Raw genomic sequence first — 19,752 nt, 5'->3', positions numbered from 1 at the left:
TCATTTCAAATCAATGTGGCTTTAAAAAGCCTTAGATAAAATTCATCAACTGGACTTGTCTATGGAAAGTCTGTGCTCATTTGGTTTTGACAATGCTAGAACTGCCCTCAAACCAGAAATTTGAGACGTGCACATCCAACCAAATTTAACCAAGGTATCACACCCCATTACTTATCACTTTCTTCAAAAAGAGTTCACTCTAGCTTCTTATTTATTATCCAATACTATTTTGAAACTTTGTAAGGCTTTCACTTTAGTCAGGCTGGACTCATTACCCTCAGCAATCCCATTTTAGACATTTTAATGGTACTCCTATGACTTTCTGGTTATGTCCATGTAATGATGGCTCAATAAAACCTGTAAGGTATATGCTACTTTGCTGTTCCTTCTATTAGGACTCTAGACAGACCTTCAGTTTTGAAGAAATTTCTAAGCAAGGAATGTAAATTCTATTTACTCTTACTTCTTTTAGACAAGGATTATATCCTCTCAATTGGCCACGTTTTGTGCTACTACCTGTACAACATGCCTGTCATTCCAAACCTAAAGTAAAACCCTTGTATATATTTAAAGCTAATGATCCAAATAAAGATTTCAATTTGCTACCCAAAGCTACACTGTCTACTAGGAAAGCTTTCCTGGCACAGACCAATAACTCCAGTATATTCTTAGCTCAGAATTTATTTCTGTGTAAAAGATCAAGCTAAAGCACTGTAGTGGGAGGCTAAAAAGTTAGCATAACTTACTCAATTTATTCAAGTCTTATGATCATGTTATTGTGCCTCATTTCACTCTGCTCTATAGTCCCACATTAGTAGCTACTATGTTTGCATCTGACATTCCTTAATGTATTGTTTTTGAAGGGCGGAGATAAAATTCTAGTAAGCAGTAAAGTAAGGGGGTATATGCCATCTCGGTGTTGCAATGGCCTAGGGATTAAGATGCTGGTCTTGTAGGCTGGAAGGCCGGCAGTTCAAGACCGAAGTACTGCATGACACGTTGAGTTCTTTTTCTTGCCCCAGCCCCCACTCACCTAGCAGTTTGAAAGTATGCAGATGCAAGTAGATAAATAGATACCACTTTGGTGGGAAGGTAACAGCGTACAGTGTGCCTTGGTGTATAGTCATGCCAGCCACATGACCACAGAAGTGTCTTCGGACAACGCTGGCTTCCTCAGCTAAGAAATGGACATGAGCACCGCCCCCTAGTGTCAGACACAACTGGACAGGGAAACCTTTAACTTTACCCTTTATTTTATCTTATATGCCATCTTACCTAAATGGGAATATTTATATTTCATACTCAACTTTGAAAATAGGTTTCCAAGGTGCTGCAAGAAGGTAGCTTTGAAACATAAAGGAGACGAGACATAGGGAAATATAGTGTCTGTTTCTTGGCTCTCAAGCGTTGCTATTTCAAAGAATGTTGAAGTCATGACAATACATAGAGATCTAATAGGCAATCTAATGGTTATGTGCTTTAGCACACATACATTAAATAATTCAATATACTATATTTAAGAACTTTGTATCCCCCCAAGATGGTGAAAATAAATTTAATTCTTGCAAACATCATTTCCTAATGTTATATAAACATTTTCATTAGGATCATATAACAGTGCAGTGTTTCTTGAACCTTTTACCTTCAGAATCCCCTCCTTTTAAAAATTAGAGGACATTTAAAAAAAGTTTTTATCTGTATGGGTTACATTCATTGCTATATACCATATTAAAAATTCATAGAATATTTATTTATTGAATCATACAAAATAACAATATTAGACCATTAAATATTAACATATTTTTTGATGAAGAACGCCTATATCTTTTAAACAGACAAAAAATAATGGGAAGAGTGACACTATTTCAAATTTTGGTAAGTATCTTTAATATCTGGCAAATAATTTTGATGGTGTGGACCCCCAAGAGTCATATTTTAAGAAACACTGTCACAGTTTATATTGATTTTACAATTTTTGAGTAATTTTAATTATGTTTTTGTTAATTGATTGGTTGGTTGCCATTACAAATAATTTTATTTTTGTTTGTTGCAGTCTGCAACCTCTCTCTCTCTCTCTTTCTCTTTCTCTCTCTCTCTCTCTCTCTCTCTCTCTCTCTCACACACACACACACACACACACACACACACACACAACGTCCCAACCCCTGTAGTAAAACAAGACAGTGTAAGGGCTGAAGCTGGTAAAGCATAAAGGTATAATTATTACTTAAACATGGAATAAATATTCATTAACTCAGAGAAAGAGGAGGAATATGTAAATCCTAGTGCTGACATACTGACTTTAATTCCAGTATTTGAATGTTTAGCTATGCAGTTTCTGAAGCTATTGTTGTTATGTTACTATGTGCAGTGTTGTTTCTGGTATGTAAAGATACTGCCATGGTTAATGTGAAATCTGACCAATGGTAATATGGGAATGATTTTCTTTTGTTTCCAAAGGACACAAAGCAATGAGTCCATTTGCAATTAATCTCAAGAAGACAGAAAAAAAAATCTTAACACTATCCAAACGCTTTACTAGAAATCCTGGAAATAAGGGAAATCAATAAATGGTTTTATTACTTTTGACTAGATTCATGTCAGGATGAAAACTACATAGTACAATTAGTAAAACAATATCCTTTACATGTAATACAAATACAGGTATTCTTATGAAGGCAATTAAGACGGAATTTCCACCACTAAGTGATGCAGTCATAAAGCATAATGTCAATTGACCATATTGCTTGGCAATGGCAATCCTTGCAGTCCCCACACATCATTAAGCCAGGATCATGGGTTATTAAGCCTCCTCCTTGCAACTTCCTGCCAGTTCCAACAGCCAAAGGCAGTGGAGAGATTGGCAAGAAGTTGCAAGTTCCAAGCAGACCTTAGCTGGCAGGGAAGTAAATAGTTGCTGCTGGGTGAGAGAGCAAAGGGGTGTGGGTAGCTAGGGAGGCACAGGGCAAGCGTAGGGGGCTTGGATACTGCGGCTGGATGGGAAAGGGAACACAAGGGTACACAAGTGGTGGGTGTGTGTGAATGGTTGGCGATGGTGTGTGATTGAATGGTGAGGCACAGTGCAATGCAATGAGGTTCAGGGAAGGTATGCGGGTGGGAGAGACTTACCCAAGCAACTTAGCCTGTAGGCTTCTCCATTGAATTTGCTTCTGGGAAACTGCCAGGGAAGGTCACACGTTGCATTCATGTACATTATGCAACCATTATAAGTGCAACCCTGTTTTCAAGAGCCCAGATTGAAATCACATGACCATGAGGGTGCAGGAATGGCTGGAACTTTCAAGGACTGGTTGTAACCACCACTGGTTGTTACATGTTCGTTCAGTGCTGTTGTAACTTTGAACAGTTGTTGAATAAGTGATCATTAATCAAGGTTAACCATTAACTTATATATACAGGTTCTCCCACATAGTCTGCCATGCTGTCTCATCACAGGGACTGTTCAGGAGTATACATATGCCAAGTTTATATATTCCCAGAAGGGTCACTCAAGGCATGAGGGTCATCTCAGCTGACTAGCTAAAGCAAATAGGTACCTAGAGGGAGCAGCAGTATAAGATGCTGAAGGCAGATAATCATTTTAGTGATAAAGACAAAAGCATCAATTCATGTTGTACAAAAGAAGGAAATAATAAACTTCCTACATTTTACCAAGAAAAATCACAAAGATAAAAAATATGAGATGATTAACTTTATAGTGCCAGTGTCATGGTTCCGATAGACAGAGCTAAATAAATCAGAACTCTGAGGCTACAGGATTCCTCAAAGGACATGTTTATTGGATACAAAATATCGGCATGGTCAAAACTGAAACCAAGGCTAAAATTCCCTCCAAAATGTTACACTATCACGAAGTTAAACTTCCCACCCCAGTGCTATGCAGTCAGCTACATTCTCCAATAAAATATTTAGCCGGCTTTCTAACAAATCGTCCAAACCCCTAACATAACCGACAGAATGACCTTGGTTCCCACGGGACACAGAATTGTTTAGACTAGCCAAAATCCTCCACAACCTAAAACGAGCAAGATGGCTGCAGCCAGGTTCGTTGTAGAGTTGACAGACAGATGAGCCCTTCAAATTGGACAGCGCTCAACAAACTACTGAGGATGACCTGAGGAAGAGCCTTCAGGACATCAATTGCTGATGTTGCCATATAGGTAAAAAAAAAACTGAAGCTGCAAAGAGAATTACAATAAGAACATGGAGCATAAAAAACAGGAACACAAGGAAAGTTCAACACAGTGAAGCATCAGGTAGTGTCATATGCAACAGCCTATTGTAATTGTCAGTGCATTGAGATTTTCTATGCAACAGTGCTTTTATAAGAGATGCACTGCCTCTCAATTATATTCCAGGTGCAATTTATAGTGCTCATCTTTAAAACCCTAAACTACTCAGGTACTGGATAACTTCAATTCCTTTCTCAGAGTTGAATCACCTGTCCAGTAAGAACTAGGAGACAAGGCTTTCTCAGAGACCCACTACTGAGGGAATGCCATTTTCAAGACTCTGGGCTCTTCTTAGTAATATAGTTCTCTTTTTGGTCAATTTACTGAGTGACTATCTAAACTACTTTTTCCTTATGTTTTCAGTGAAGTGGAAAAAGCATGGCTCATCAGAAAGACATATGAGAATAAGTACACAGTATGCTAAAGACTGGCTCATTACACTAATTGGTTTTAGTTGAATTGGGTTTTTTGTTTTTAATCTTCTAATATTAACAATATAATTGTCAGAATCTCCAGCAATGAAGCAGCATAAAAGCTATAGTAATACAAAGAAATAAAAATATGCAGGTGGTGTACCTTTGGTTCATGATTTTGTTGAACATTCTTCCCATATTGTAACCTACCTTCATTTGTTTCCCTTCCTCTAATTTAGGATTAAGAAACACTTTAGTGAGGTTAAAGGCAATGGGTTAGAAACCAGGAAACCATCAGTTCTACTCCCACTTTAGGCCCAAAACCAGCTAGGTGACTTTGGGCCAGGAATGCTCTCTCAATCCTAGGAAAAAGACAATGGCAAGCCACTTCTGAAAATGCAGCTGAGTAAATTGCATTGCATGGACTTGTTCAAGTAGTTGTCAGGAATGTCTACACATACACAAAAAGATTGAAGGGTTATCTCTATTGTATGCATTAGTTGTTTATGCCATTTATCCTCACAACTTCTTATGGTTTTACTATAGTTCTGTAGCTACCTTGCCTCTTTTTAGCATTTTAGCACAAATCAACGAAATATTTCCAGTTCATCACTGACTAAATAGGATATCTTGTCACCATTTCACCACTTATAAACTGAGCCACTTTTCTTTTTCTCACCATAAAATAAGGCAAGACTACCTATCTGTATTTTTGCACTCTCCTATTGGTCAGCTGTAGGGACTTCCAGTTGTCCTCTGAAAAGATCTGTGCATGTTTAGAAAACACGGAGGGTACTAGAGATCTTGAAAAAATGTTAAGAGTTTGGAGTGTGCAAGATATGCCATAACGATGTTTTCTGTTACCGTAAAGCCTTTTGTGTATCATGGTACTACACAATACATAGGTTGTCCTTAGTTTACAACCATAGTTGGGAGTGGAAGTTCCGTCCCTGAGTAATGTGGGTTGTACAGCATGACATCATGTAACAGCATCAATTAGCGTCAGCTGTGATTGATGTAGCTGTTCTTAACCAAGATTGTTAAGTAAGTATTCATCCCAATGCAAGCCATTTCAAGCTTGGTGCCTCCCAAACCCGACCCTTCCAGATTTGCAAGATTCTATTAATGAAGCCTTACAAAAAAGTAGAATTAATTCATTTAATCAAGTTTCCTATCTGGTTTTCCTGGGAGGCTTCCAATATGCACAAGGACAGCTTACTTGACAAGTATTGTAGAATATGCATTTCTTGTTGGTGGAATGTAGTTAAGTTACCTATTTCAAAATGAACTTGGAATTCTTTTCCCATTAAAAGTTTATATCAAGAAAATCAGTTAGTGGCAGCATCAATCTGGACACAGACGTTAAGCAAAGTTGGCCCTCTTTAATACTTGGATGGAAGATCCTCATGGAATCCCAGGGATATACACTAGATTAGGAAGACAAAATACCATCCTCGAAGAGAATGGCAAATTATTTCCATGTTGGCGCCCAAAACACTAGGCAGACATGTCCATGAAGTCACCTGAGTTTTGCTTGACTCAAAGAATATTTTATTTCAGGTAAGCTCATTAGTAAGCTCCTGAATGCATAGAGTATGGTTCATACATATTCTATTTTGAGCACGCACTCATTTATGATGTGCCATTTTTTGCATACCTTTCCAAAACTTTCCCTTATAATTCTTTTGTCACACACTGAACTCTAAAGGCCCACGGCTCATTAGTTTTTTCCAATATGCTCTGCCCAGAATGACCCTTTATTTAAAGAATATGTACATTTATTTCAAAAAGACATGTTTCCTCTAACCCCACCACCACCACCACATGTATCCTTACTATTTTAGCAAGCTGCAGTCTAAGCCATCCTGGCTAAATGTAACAAAATTCCTCAAGGCCAAAGAAGAGAACAAGTTAGAGATCCCTTCAAATGTTAGCAAAAGGCAAACATGAGGAAAGTTCAAGAGCCTATTGGGATGTTTACAATTCCATCGTTTGTTCATCCAAGGCTTTGATACTTCTTTCAACATTATGTGCTGCAAATTAATTCACAAAACATTAAATTAAGATTAGATTGAGCTTTGAGCTCTTGAATTAAAGGTGAGTTATAAATCCAATAAAAACACTGGGACTCAAGAGTTATATTGCTCTTTGTAAACCTGCTAAATTTTGCTGATTTAAAATACATGAACGGATTGATGTATTTCATAGTCCTCCTTTCAGAACAATTCAAGATCTATTTACAATTATTCATAAAATCTCTATACATTTTAAAAAGGAAATATTAAGTCTAAGATTACCTGCCACGCATAGAAAAGTTATAAATAACTGAGACATGGAAACTTACTACAGACAGAAGTTAAAGAATTAAAAGCAAATGTTTATGAACTCTGCAAAGTTTTATATCTGCAATTGTGCACGTCTAGCATGTCTAGCAGAGACATCACCCTGTCAACAAAAGTCCGTATAGTCAAGGCTATGGTCTTCCCAGTTGCAATGTATGGCAGTGAAAGTTGGACCATAAGAAAGGCTGAGCGCCAAAGAATTGAAGCCTTTGAGCTATGGTGCTGGAGAAGACTCCTGCGAGTCCCTTGGACTGCAAGGCGATCAAACCGGTCAGTCCTAGAGGAGATCAACCCTGACTGCTCTTTAGAAGGCCAGATCCTGAAGCTAAAACTCAAATACTTTGGCCACCTAATGAGAAGGAAGGACTCACTGGAGAAGAGCCTGATGCTGGGAAAGATTGAGGGCAAGAGAAGAAGGGGACGACAGAGAATGAGGTGGCTGGATGGAGTCACTGAAGCAGTAGGCGTGAGCTTAAATGGACTCCAGAAGATGGTAGAGGACAGGAAGGCCTGGAGGAACGTTGTCCATAGGGTCACGATGGGTCGGACACGACTTCGCAACTAACAACAACAACAACAGCACTTTAACCTTTATTTCCAACTGCTATAAAGAAAACACATTTGCTACCTTTTTGGGACTTCTATTTTGTTTTTGGTTCCCTTTGGTTCCGGAATTCCTCGGGGACCACCTGCTGCCGGCGTCGACTCCCCTCCGCCCTGTGCGTTCCCACAGAGTGGGCCTCCTCAGGGTGCCTCCAGTCAGAGAATGTCGGCTGGTGGCCCCCTTCTCTGTGGGCGCCCCGGCTCTGTGGAATCAACTGCCGGTTGAGCTCCGGATGGCACCGGATCTCCGCTCCTTCCGGCGCGGGTTAAAGACCCATTTATTTGAACAAGCTGGCCTGGCCTGATGGGGAGTTACTTAGGGTTTTAATATTTATATATATTTTTTATTGTTTTTACTTTGGGCAATAATTTAATTCTTTTTTAACTTTTGTATTTTTGTAGTTTTATGATATGCCCTGTTCACCGCCCTGAGTCCTTCGGGAGAAGGGCGGTATAAAAATTTAATAAAACCTAAACCTAAACCTTTACTTTCTACTACCTCTACTATTTTTGATAATTCGTCTCTCCTAACTATTAGGTGCTCCCTGGATTACAAAACGTAACCATTGGGCGGAGATACTACACGATTTGAAGGAAAAGATGAGTATTTCTAATTTATCCAAATTTTGGGGAAAAAAAGCTCTTCTGCTCCTGCCTCAACTTCTGCAAGCCCACTCTACCTGAAATCAATAACTACAATGTTACAACAGGAGAAGACCGATACCCAACAGAAGGATACCCAAGCTATCTTACAAGCAATTTTTGATGACAATGCTGCCCAGTTCCCCACAGCAACTAAAAACCACGAAGAGACAAAATGAACCAAAAATTCAACAACATAGATTCTCAATTGGCAGTCTTCAAAAAGATGATTGCAGAAAACCAGCCAAGAATCCAAAAAATGGAACATAAGTCAACGGAGGTTGACCATCAAATAGCAGACCTGAAAGATGAAAACCAAAAACTCATCCAAATAAATGGAGAACTGGAAGATTCTTTGATGACCATAGAAATGGAGCGGGCGTCGTATTTCCTAAGATTCCAAAACATGCAAGAAGACAAGGAAGAGGATCTTCTAGAATTGATGACAGAGTTGCTGGCAGACGTTCTAGGCTCGGGGAAGTCACAAATACAAGGAGAGGTCAATCAGGTCTGTCGTGTCAGCTCAGATTATGCTAGAAGAAATAAGGTGCCCAGGGAAGTCCATGTCAGATTTTTTAAAAGAGCCATAAGAGATGAAATCCTGAGAAAAGTAAGAGATGAGCCGTTGAAATACAAAGAAAAAGAAATTGTGGTTCTTAAGCAAATTCCTAGAAGGATAAGAGATGCTCAAAGAGACTACCAATTTTTAACTAAGAAACTTGTTGAAAAAGGAGTGAATTTTAGATGGCTGATTCCAGAAGGGATTTTACTCTACTGGGATACAAAAAGATACAGACTGGATACACCACCTAAAGCATTGGAGTTTTTTGACAGTCACAGAGCCTTTTTGGAGAAAGACAATCCGGAACCCAAAAAACAAGAGGAATTGCCAGTTCAAGGTGAGGCCAACCAAAAAGAGAGGGAAGAGACCAAAGAAACCCAAACCACATATGCCTATTCAGAAGAAGGTGCAAGACCAAGAGACCAGAGACAGATAAGATCGACTAGAACAGGGCTTTTCAACCGGTGGTACGTGTACCACTAGTGGTACGTGAGCACCTGGCTGGTGGTACGCGGCGGCGCCTTCCTTCCCCCCAACTGCCTCCTCCCAACCCCCCCCGCTCCTTCCCAGCTCACTTGCTGCTCAAAAGCACGCTGCTTGGCAGAAGCCTGCAGGAACCCTACAGAGGGTGCGCACAGGCGCAGAGCGAGGCCCCGCCCTCCCCAGGGACTTCTTGTGTAGCAACCGGATTGACTTCTGATTGGTGCTTCTTCGGGGCACACATGGCCAGGAAGGCACGTAGGAGTCCCAGGTACCTGTAAGGCAATTGGCCTGCTTGTCCCCCATCGACTGCCAGCCCCAGGACAGCCCCGCGTGAGCACCTCGCCGGCCTCCGAACCCTGCCTTTCGAGCAGGAGCGGCTATCAAGCCCCGGGCTCAACAATCAACCGAGGGGGGGATCCGTGCAGCAGCCCGGCTACCTGGCCTGCCAGCCGCTCGTTGCTCTGCCGATCAGCTGGGAGGCTGAGACACTGGATTTGAGCCGCGGACCAGAGGAGAACACCACGGATCAGCTGGGAGGCTGGGAGTCCGGATCCGACACCGCCAGGCAGCTGGAAGTCCCAGCGGGTGGCCCCGAAACCGCCGAACAGCCGGGAGCATCGGCAACCTTCTCTAGGGGCTGCCAGTCAGCTGGGAGCCCGAGGCTTGACAGCCGCTCCTGCTCAAAAGCACCAGCACTCCCAGGTGACTGGCTGCCACGAGAGAAGGTTGCCAATGCTCCCAGCTGTTCGGCGGCAGTGGGGCCACCTGCCGGGTCTTCCAGCTGGCCGGCGGCATAGGATCCGGACTCCCAGCCTCCCACCGGATCAGCGGTGTTCTCCTTTGGTCCGCGGCTCAAATCCGGAGTCTCAGCAGGCAGGTGCCCGGGATCAGCGTTTCTGAATGGGATTTCTAAGTGCGACTCAGCTGATCCTGGGCTCCTGCCCGGCTCACTTGCTTGCGGAAAAGAGGCTGCTTGCTAAATGACCTGGGCAGCAGCCCGGGATCAGCGTTTCTGAGTGTGATTTCTAAGCATGACTCAGCTGATCGCGGGCTCCTGCCTGGCTCACTTGCCTGCGAAAAAGAGGCTGCTTGCTAAGTGAGCCCAGGATCAGCTGAGTCACGCTCGGAAGCCACGCTCAGAACGCTGTTCCCAGGCTGCTGCCCAGCTCACTTAGCAAGCAGCTTATTTTCCACAAGCGAGCCAGGCAGAAGCCCTGATCAGCATTTCGGAGTGCGATTTCTGAATCGATGATTCAAGAGGTGGAAATTGAAGCCAACAACTGGGCAGACCATAATCCAATAAAAATGACCTGGAAAGGAACTAAGAAGAAACCTAGATGGTCTCTAAATAAATTGATACTGAAGGAAAAAGAATTTCTACAACTAGCTAGAAAAGGAAATGGAATTTTTCTTCAAAATAAAGAAGAAGGAAGAAACATCACTCCAAAATATTTGGGACACTGCTAAAGTATATTTTAGAGGCTTGGCCATAACTAACATGGCTAAGAAGAACAAAGAAAAACAACTACAACTAAACTTGAGGGAGGAACTCAGAGGACTAGAAGCAGAACTACAAACAGATCCAGATAAAGTATCACTCAAGAAACAAATGGAAATAATAAAGCATAGGTTAAATTTAGCTGAGATGGAACTAATGGCTGAACAGATCAAACGGGCTAAACAGAATTTCTTTGAAAATGGAAATAAGCCAGGAAGATGGCTAGCATATAGATTGAAAAAAGAAAAAGAAAAGAAAATGATAAAGAAATTACAAAATACAAATGGAGAAATAGAGTTTCAAAATGACGCAATGGAAAAAATTGATAAAGAATATTATGAGACACTTTACAAGGCAAAGGAAATCCCCAAGGAAAAAACACAGCAATATTTTAAAAAAGCACACTTACCAAAAGTTTCCCAGAGCATTCAAAATATATTGAATGAACTAATATCAATGATGGAAATTACAGAAGCTATAAAAAGGCAAAAAAAAGAGATAAGACCCCGGGGCCAGACGGACTACCTGCAGAATTCTATACTGCCTTACAAGATATCTTAACTCCAACTTTGAAAGAACTTTGCAATGAAATTCTCCTGGAAAGCAAAATACCAAAGATATGGACTGAAGCTAATATTACTTTAATACCTAAAGAAGATGCAAACCTGACACATATAAAAAATTATAGACCAATCTCATTACTCAATGTGGACTATAAAATCTTTGCTTCAATAATGGCAGAAAGAATTAAGAAATTCTTGAGTGAATTTATACATATTGATCAAAACGGCTTTTTACCTAAAAGACAGATAAAAAATAATTTAAGAACAATCCTGGATGTCCTAGAGTACTATGAAGCCCAACCAGGGAAACAGATGGCTCTGATATTTCTTGATGCACAAAAAGCATTTGATAATCTAAAATGTTCCAGCAACTTGCCGAAATGGACTTTGGGGAAAACTTTATGAATGCAATCCATGCAATTTATGATAAACAGACTGCTAGAATAATTGTAAATGGAGACTATACAGAAAACTTTAATATTAAAAAGGGCACAAGACAGGGATGTCCTTTATCCCCACTACTGTTTATACTAACTTTAGAAGTATTGAACAGAAACATTAGACAAGAATCTGAGATTAAAGGATTAGAGATAAAGGGTAAAAAATATAAATTACCAGCATTTGCAGATGACTTGGTTTTTATACTGGAAGAACCTTTGGAAACGAGCACGGAATTGGTGGATACAATAGAACAATATGGTGATGTGGCAGGTTTGATAATAGAGAAAAAACTAAAGTTTTGACAAAGAACTTAACAGAAAAACAGAAAATGCAACTTGAAAAAAAAACCCTTCAAATAGTCAAAAAGTTAAGTATTTGGGAATTTACTTAACAGCAAGATGTGCAACAATAAAAGAGGATAACTACGTAAAATTACTAAAACAAATAAATCTGGACTTAAAAAACTGGAAAAACCTCCAACTTTCAATGCTGGGGAGAATAGCTACAATTAAAATGAACATTTTACAGAAAATACTTTTTCTATTTCAAACCATTCCCGTAAAATTAGAAAAAGCTTTCTTGGACGAACTGAATACCATAATATTGAAATTTATTTGGCAAGGGGAAAAAACACGAATTAAAGTGAAAATGTTACAAGACGTTAGAAAGGGGAGGACTGGGACTCCCAAATTGGAAGTTATATTACCAAGCAGCTATTCTAATTTGGATTAAAGAATGGATAACGCTAAGAGATAAAAGACTATTATATCTTGAGAGGCATGACCTGCAGATCGGCTGGCATGCCTTCTTATGGTATGGGAAGAATAAAGCCCATAGATATGTTCAGAACCATACCATAAGAAACGCACTTCTCTTAGAATGGGAAAAAACTTATATTAAGATACCTGAATGGCTTTCAACAATGGAAGCTTTTGCTTACCCAAACTTAATTATGATAAACTTGTAACATATAAGGACTTAGTGGATAATGAAGGAAGACTGAAATCTAGACAAGACCTATATCAACGTATTGATTTAGCATGGTGGCCATACTTACAAATTCAAACAAGACATGAAAAAGACTTGAAAACAACGGGGCTCTACAATGAACAGACAGAACTCGATCATATATTGTTAAAAACAGATGAGAAGCTGATTTTAAAAACTTTACAGGTATCTGCTTAATCTAAAGATGGAGGAAGAACAAGTTAAAGAAACAATGATAATTTGGGCAAAAAATGCTGGTCACACTATAGAACTTGAAGAATGGGAAAAGTTATGGGATAGAAATATTAGATTAACTAAAGCTGTATCATATAAAGAAAATTTGTATAAAATGTTTTATAGATGGCACATGACACCAATGAGACTAGCGAAAATGTTTAAAAATACTCCAAATGTTTGTTGGTGAAGGGATTTTATTATGCTTAAGGTTGATGTTAGTAATATTGATATTAGCCAGTGGCCTAAAGGTTAGAACAATTGCCTAAGGTGCAATCGGCCCAGGTTCGAATCTCAGAAGGGTATGGCTGACTGATGAGAACAAGTAAGTTTGAAATGCATATCAGTCTCCCTTTAATTCTTTGTTAGCAAAACAAAAAAAAAATTTACACAAATATGTTTGAGGCCTAGCAAGGTAATCTAAATACTTAACAAACATCTTGTGTGTGTGTGTGAGAGAGTATGTATGTATGTATGTATGTATGAGTTAACATATCACACACACACACACACACACACACACACACACACACACACACACAGTTGCAAGAAAAAGTATGTGTGTTCTGTACCAGCCTACTACCGGCCCTACAGATAAGGCAGGGACAACCCCTTTACAAGAAGGCAAGAGGCTGGAACTAAGCCTGCCAAATGTATGGACACAAAAGCAAACAGAACAAAAAGAAGACACGAGCCATGAAACAGGAGCTATTCAAATGGTTGCCTTCAGCAAACCAGCCCTCCCACGCATTCCCCTTTTAAACAGTTCAGGGCGTGGCTTCTCTCTGCCTCCTTCCGAGGTGCCCCATTGCCTTCCTCTGTTTACTCCTGATTGACTGCCTCCTGCGTCGGGTGTCCTTGAACAGGGCCAGCTGTGGGTCATCTTCATCTACGCTGACAGGCTCACACAGCTGGGTCTGCATCGTAACCAGGTGGGAGGGGCCTGGCTGAGGGCTTTCATCAGCAAGCTCTCCAACACCCTCAGCAACCTCTCCAACACCCCCCTCCTCCTCCTCTGAATCGTCCGACCCAATTGCCGAACCCACAGGCTGACCCTGAATCACAACAATGTGAACCCTTTGGGATCACGTGGAGTTTTGCATGAATTGGCCATAAAATGCGCTCTAAACATCATGTAAGTCACAACAATAGAAAAACACAGTCTGCTTAAAATAATACTACACAAACATTAGCTGTTGTCATGTTTTAATTGAACATAAGATGGAAACATTCACAGTGCAGGGTGGAGATTTACCAACTTAAGAATTGCTAATCAAGAAAATATTAGACTGTGCAGAAATGGATCGATTATCTTTAAAGATTAAAGAAAAAGAGCATTTAGTCTACTATAGAACCTGGAATAAATTTTATCAATGGCTAGACAAACAAATTAGAGAGAAAGGAATGTGATACTTATTTTTGACCTTAACCTACTAAGAAAAATATTATAGATTGAAAATTTAACAGTTTTACTATAATTTGCCATATCTCGTTATCATTATTCTTACTACTTCTATTGATATATATATATATATATATATATATATATATATATATATATATAGATAGATAGATAGATAGATAGATAGATAGATATAGATATAGATATAGATATAGATATAGATATATAGATATATATATAGATATATCAACCCACACAATATGCTATTTGCTAAAGATAGAATGTAATTGGGGGAAAACCCAACCCCTCCCCCAACTTTCCTGCTATCCCAACCCCACACCCTATTTCTTCATTTTCCTCCCCACCAATAAAATCTACATTAAAAAAAGAAAACACAATATCTATAATACAGCCATATCTCTACCAAGATTATAATCTTTATATGTAAAGATTACCCAAAATTGCATACAAGGATGTCCAAATTGTCCAGAAGTTTTCATCACAAAAAATAACAAGAGCATGATGAAAGTAGAGATATTTTAGGAGTACTAACCAGGTGACTTCCACTGTGCTTCTAACAAAATGTTGTGAATATGTCTTTTGTCAGATGTTCATGGCTATATCATCCTGCAATGTCCCAAATTTGCATGATTTTACACCAGCGGTTCCCAACCTTTTCTATACCCCACACCCCTAGAACGCTTCTGATATATTCTCCTTCCAAAAGTTTGAAATAACGGCAACCAAGTACGCATATACACTATAATTTTTGAAAACCCAAGTTTTCGTCTCGCACCCCCAGTTGGGAACCCCTGCTTTACAGAGATTGCCGGCGGGTAACACCCAGGGATAGGGCCTTCTCAGTGGGGGCGCCTGCCCTTTGGAACCAGCCGCCAGTGGAGCTGAGGACTGCCCCCGACCTCCGTTCATTCCGCCGGGGCCTGAAGACCTGGCTCTTCGAGCTCTCTGGCCCAGGCTGAGGATTAATTTATTTTAATTGGGGTTTTATTTATACAGGGATAAATTTAATCTTTTTTAAACTTGGTCTTAACTTTTGTATTTTTGGTTTTTAATTACTCTGTAAACCGCCCTGAGTCCTCTGGGAAAGGGCGGTATATAAATGTAATAAAATAAATAAATAAATAAATAAATACACCATTCAAATTAATGTCATGCCATAGTGAGCAAGAACTGTAGGGAGGTGCAAACTTAAATCTGCATCTTCACCGCTGAATTAAGTATGAAAGTATAAGTGTAGGTGCTTAACTTCAAGGTTGACTCATCCTTCTGAGGTAGGTAAAATGAGGACACAGATTGTTGGGGGGCAATAAGCTGACTTTGTAAAAATGCCGCTTGGGGGGGAGGGCGAAAGCCCTAATAAGCAGGCATATACCTAGAATGAAGGCTATTGCTAAGCACATTGAGTTGTGCTTCTTAGATTGTAAGCCGCCCTGAGTCTTCGGAGAAGGGCAGGATATAAATGGGATTTAAAAAACAACAACTAAGAATTAAGTATGAGAACTAAGCAAACTTTATTACTGAAGTCTGCGAGAGCACTTTCGAAAGCTAAGGAAATTACCAACCTTCTCAATGTATAAACTCCTCTACAGATACCAACAGGTTTGGCCGCTAGGATTCACTGGGACGTCATAAAATTTGCCCGCCTTCCAGACCCACAAAGAAGAGGTTTCGTTTTGTTTTAAAAATAATAATAATATGTATTTCCTTTGAATGGCCCGAGATACTTCAAGCGAGCAGGGTTACCACCTACCTGGCTATCAGGCAGGAATTACGCGCGAGGAGTTGACTGGCGGCACATTTCAAGCTAACAGGCAGGCAGGGCAGGGCGCTGCCTTCCTCTCTCCGGCACCGCTCAATTAAAGGTGTCAGGACGCGGGCGAGCGGACGGCCTGGCCTCTCGGGAAGCCCGCAGGCACCGACGAGAAGCCGCAACTGCCGCCCTCGACTAGCTTTCCCCTGGCTTACCGTCTCTTGGGGAAGGTGCCTGCCTGAGATCCTGCTGGCGTCGCGGCCGCTCGCCCTCGGCACTGGCTAGCTGACAGGTGGGCCTCCGAAGCGCTGCGCAGGTGACCCGAAAGGATTCGCAACCTCCGCTGAGCGGCAGACTGCAAACCGCCACCTCCCGCATCTCCCGGCGCTGCTGCTGCCGCCGCCATTTCACTTCCGCGTTGCGCCGTCAGGCGCCGCTGGGGTAGAAAGGTGCGCACAGTGTCCAATAGCAGTTAGAGATGATCCCGTCGTGCACCGCGCCTGCGTCTCTCTCTCTCTCTCTCTCTCTCTCTCCTCTGCCCATTTATAAGCATTGACAAAAAAAAAGGGGGGGGGAGGAAGAGATGCTCCGCCCCTATTGGCAGGGCGAGCTGGTGCTCCCGCCTTCTTCTGAATGGTTCCGCCCGCCTCGAGTTTAATAAGTTCTGAAACCTTCAAAGGGTCCTGGTGACCCTTTGAACTTGCCCTTCTCAGGGTGTTTGGTTTTGCTTTTGGAGCTGTGGAAGCTGGCATTTAGCAGAGTAGAGTTTGCAACAATGGCATTCTGTGCTTAATTGTACAATTGTTCGCTCAGTTGTTCGGATATACACAATGCACTGATTGTCTGCTTATTCCACTGTCTGGATTTTTCCCCCCCCCACACACAGCCACCGATTAATTAACCAGTTTTAGGCCAGTGTTAGGGCTTTCTGCAAATGTTGCCAGGATGATGATACTTAAGTCATCTTTTTACATAAAAAAAATTAGGTGAAGCCTTGAACCAATTTCCATGGAAAGAATATATTGGATTTTGCTCATACATTGTTTCCAGGGGCTGCAAAAACTCTTGATAACATAAAGATTTACCCAAATTGCTTAACTCAATTATATGGCTCTTGTTTCCTCTGGTGGGTTGGGGAAGGCTCCTTGCCTGCAAAGACGTCAAGGAGAGTTGCCAAAAGCTTATACATGACAAACTTTTAAAATTCAATGCCTCATAAAGATAAATGTTTCCTGACTGGACAATTAAAGTGACATTGATAGACTTTACTATTGTCAATTTCTTCATGCATTTTCCATTCAGTATCCATTACAAAACATTATTTTTCAGTTTTGTCTATGTGAATTTGGCCTTTTAATTTAACCTATTTATATCTCACATATTTTTTTTTATAAATAACTCAAAATAGTGGGTTAGACCAAGAGAATGGGACTGGCCCAAAATTACCCATCTGGCTTTCATGCCTATGACAGTTCTAGTAGTCTTTTGGTTTCTAACCTGAAGCATTAACCACTAGACCAAACTTAGTCTTATACTATAATTATATTATAAATTACAGTATTATTAATATATTTATTTTTCAATGCAAAAATGTGATCAATCTGTATACTAATAGATGAATACAGGAATACATACTTGTAATTCCCAGAGTAATCTGGATTGGATCCTGTATGTCATGGTCTGATCTTCCATGTGTTTCTTGTTTATTTTAGGTCTCTTTATGAACTTTTTTGTTTCCAAGTTAAAAGCAAACATCTCCCTCTCGCCCCACTCTCTCTCCCTCCCCACCTTACAGAAGAAGTTCAAATAAAATAAGTATTTGGAGTATGCATACATGTAAATATATGAATATATGCATTACCTCGTGGCACTTCAAATAGCCTTGCTCAACAGTGTATTTTAATTCTTCAGTATTTTAGACTAACAATAGCAGTTGAAGAAATATGTGAAACAGCATCAGTTTACGTGCCTTAGAAAATATAAACTAACAATAGCCTTGGATATTTTTATTACAGTCTAGTAAAATACCTCAGAAAGTTAAATTTCACCTTATGACAGCCACCATTAGAAGACTTTGAATCTGAGCTATGCACAGACAAGAATATTTTGATAAACATGTTGATTTAGGAAGTTTGTTTTTTTCCTGATCTATGGTCATCAAACAAGCAAATAAAAAATACAATAGGCCTCATTGTAAAAGGCGACCTTCCCAATTTCTTAAAAAAAATTAACCAAAGAAATTGAGTAACTGGGTGATACCAAAGCACTTCTCTTTTGAGTGATGTTTAAGTATTACTCAAGAGAACATAGCTTTAAGAACACTGATGCATTTTCATAGTTTTTTTTTTTAAAAGTACTCTCTGATCTTTAAACTAAGGACAAATTAAAAAAAGAACTTGAGAATGTAGTTTTCTAATTTTGGAACTTGGGTAAATTTTGAATGTTTTAGAAAAATTCATTCAAAAAGCCTCAGATAGCTGCCCTATTAAGGTACCTATTTAGAAAGAAAGAGATATGCATGACCAATCATAAAATGATTGGTTCTCAGAAGACTTAACATAATGAGTCTAACTAAACCTTGGTGGAGCAGTGGGCTAATGCCTCCTTAAGTAACACCAGCTGCCTGCAATTAGTGCAGGTTTCGAGTCCCACCAGGCTCAAGGTTGACTCAGCCTTCCATCCTTCCGAGGTAGGTAAAATGAGGACCCAGATTGTTGGGGGCAATAAGCTTACTTTGTAAGAATGCCGCTGGGGTGTGTGTGAAAGCCCTAATAAGCAGGCATATACATAGAATGAAGGCTATTGCTAAGCACATTGATTTGTGCTTTAGATTGTAAGCCGCCCTGAGTCTTTGGAGAAGGGCGGGATATAAATGGGATTAAAAAAATAAAAAAATAAAAATAAACCTGAGTATAAAACAGTGACATGGCCCACCCATTTTCCAATACAACTCCCATTTCACAGAAAATAGGACTTTTTTAATAAATTAATTTCCAGATTAATTTCCCAATTTAATAAGATCATCTATACATCACAAGTAGGAATTATATGTCCTACACTGCATGCACACACAAAAAACTCTATCTTTTGTAGGATCCTTGGTACTTTCTGGGCAAACATCCGCAGAGGATCATCAATGATTTCTTATCCAATGGAATAAGATACTAAAACTGTGCCTCAAGCTTTACGTAGATGTAACCGTAATGCAACATTTTTATTAAGGACATGAATGAACAGGTAAATTCAGCACTTATGAAATTTACATGTGACATAAAATTCTGTGGGGCAAGTCATAACTCTAGAACAGGGGTGTCAAACTGCCGGCCCATGGGCCAGACGCATCATACCAAAACCGCACCTGTCCCATTGCTGGCAATGGCAAAAAAGCCATGATACAGCACGACACGTCACATGATGTTGCGAATTTGGCACCCCTGCTCTAGAATGTAAATATAAAATGCAATACAATCTTGATTGGGCTGAAAATACCACAGTAAAATTTAACTCAGACAAATGTAAAATTCTTCATTCAGGAATTTTTTTTTTAAAAAAGCAATA

The 19,752-nt window shown here is 40.0% G+C and overlaps 1 protein-coding gene across 3 annotated transcripts in view; it reads right to left on the bottom strand.

Annotated features, from left to right (window-relative positions):
* The window catches only part of AGPS (alkylglycerone phosphate synthase), a 78,045-nt gene extending 61,423 nt beyond the window's left edge, over positions 1–16,622 (bottom strand). For all 3 annotated transcript variants that reach the window (XM_081315215.1, XM_081315216.1, XM_081315217.1), the window contains exon 1: positions 16,410–16,622. In XM_081315215.1, coding sequence (XP_081171341.1) covers positions 16,410–16,600 — 191 coding nt within the window. In that variant the 5' untranslated portion in view covers positions 16,601–16,622. The remainder of the gene's footprint in view (positions 1–16,409) is intronic.
* Positions 16,623–19,752: the final 3,130 nt, after the last annotated feature.

This window comes from Vipera berus (genome assembly GCF_964194415.1).
Source record: "Vipera berus genome assembly, chromosome: 1".
Taxonomy (NCBI): domain Eukaryota; kingdom Metazoa; phylum Chordata; class Lepidosauria; order Squamata; family Viperidae; genus Vipera; species Vipera berus.
Note: the sequence above shows the minus strand (reverse complement) of the source record. Positions and strands in the feature narration are given on the sequence as shown.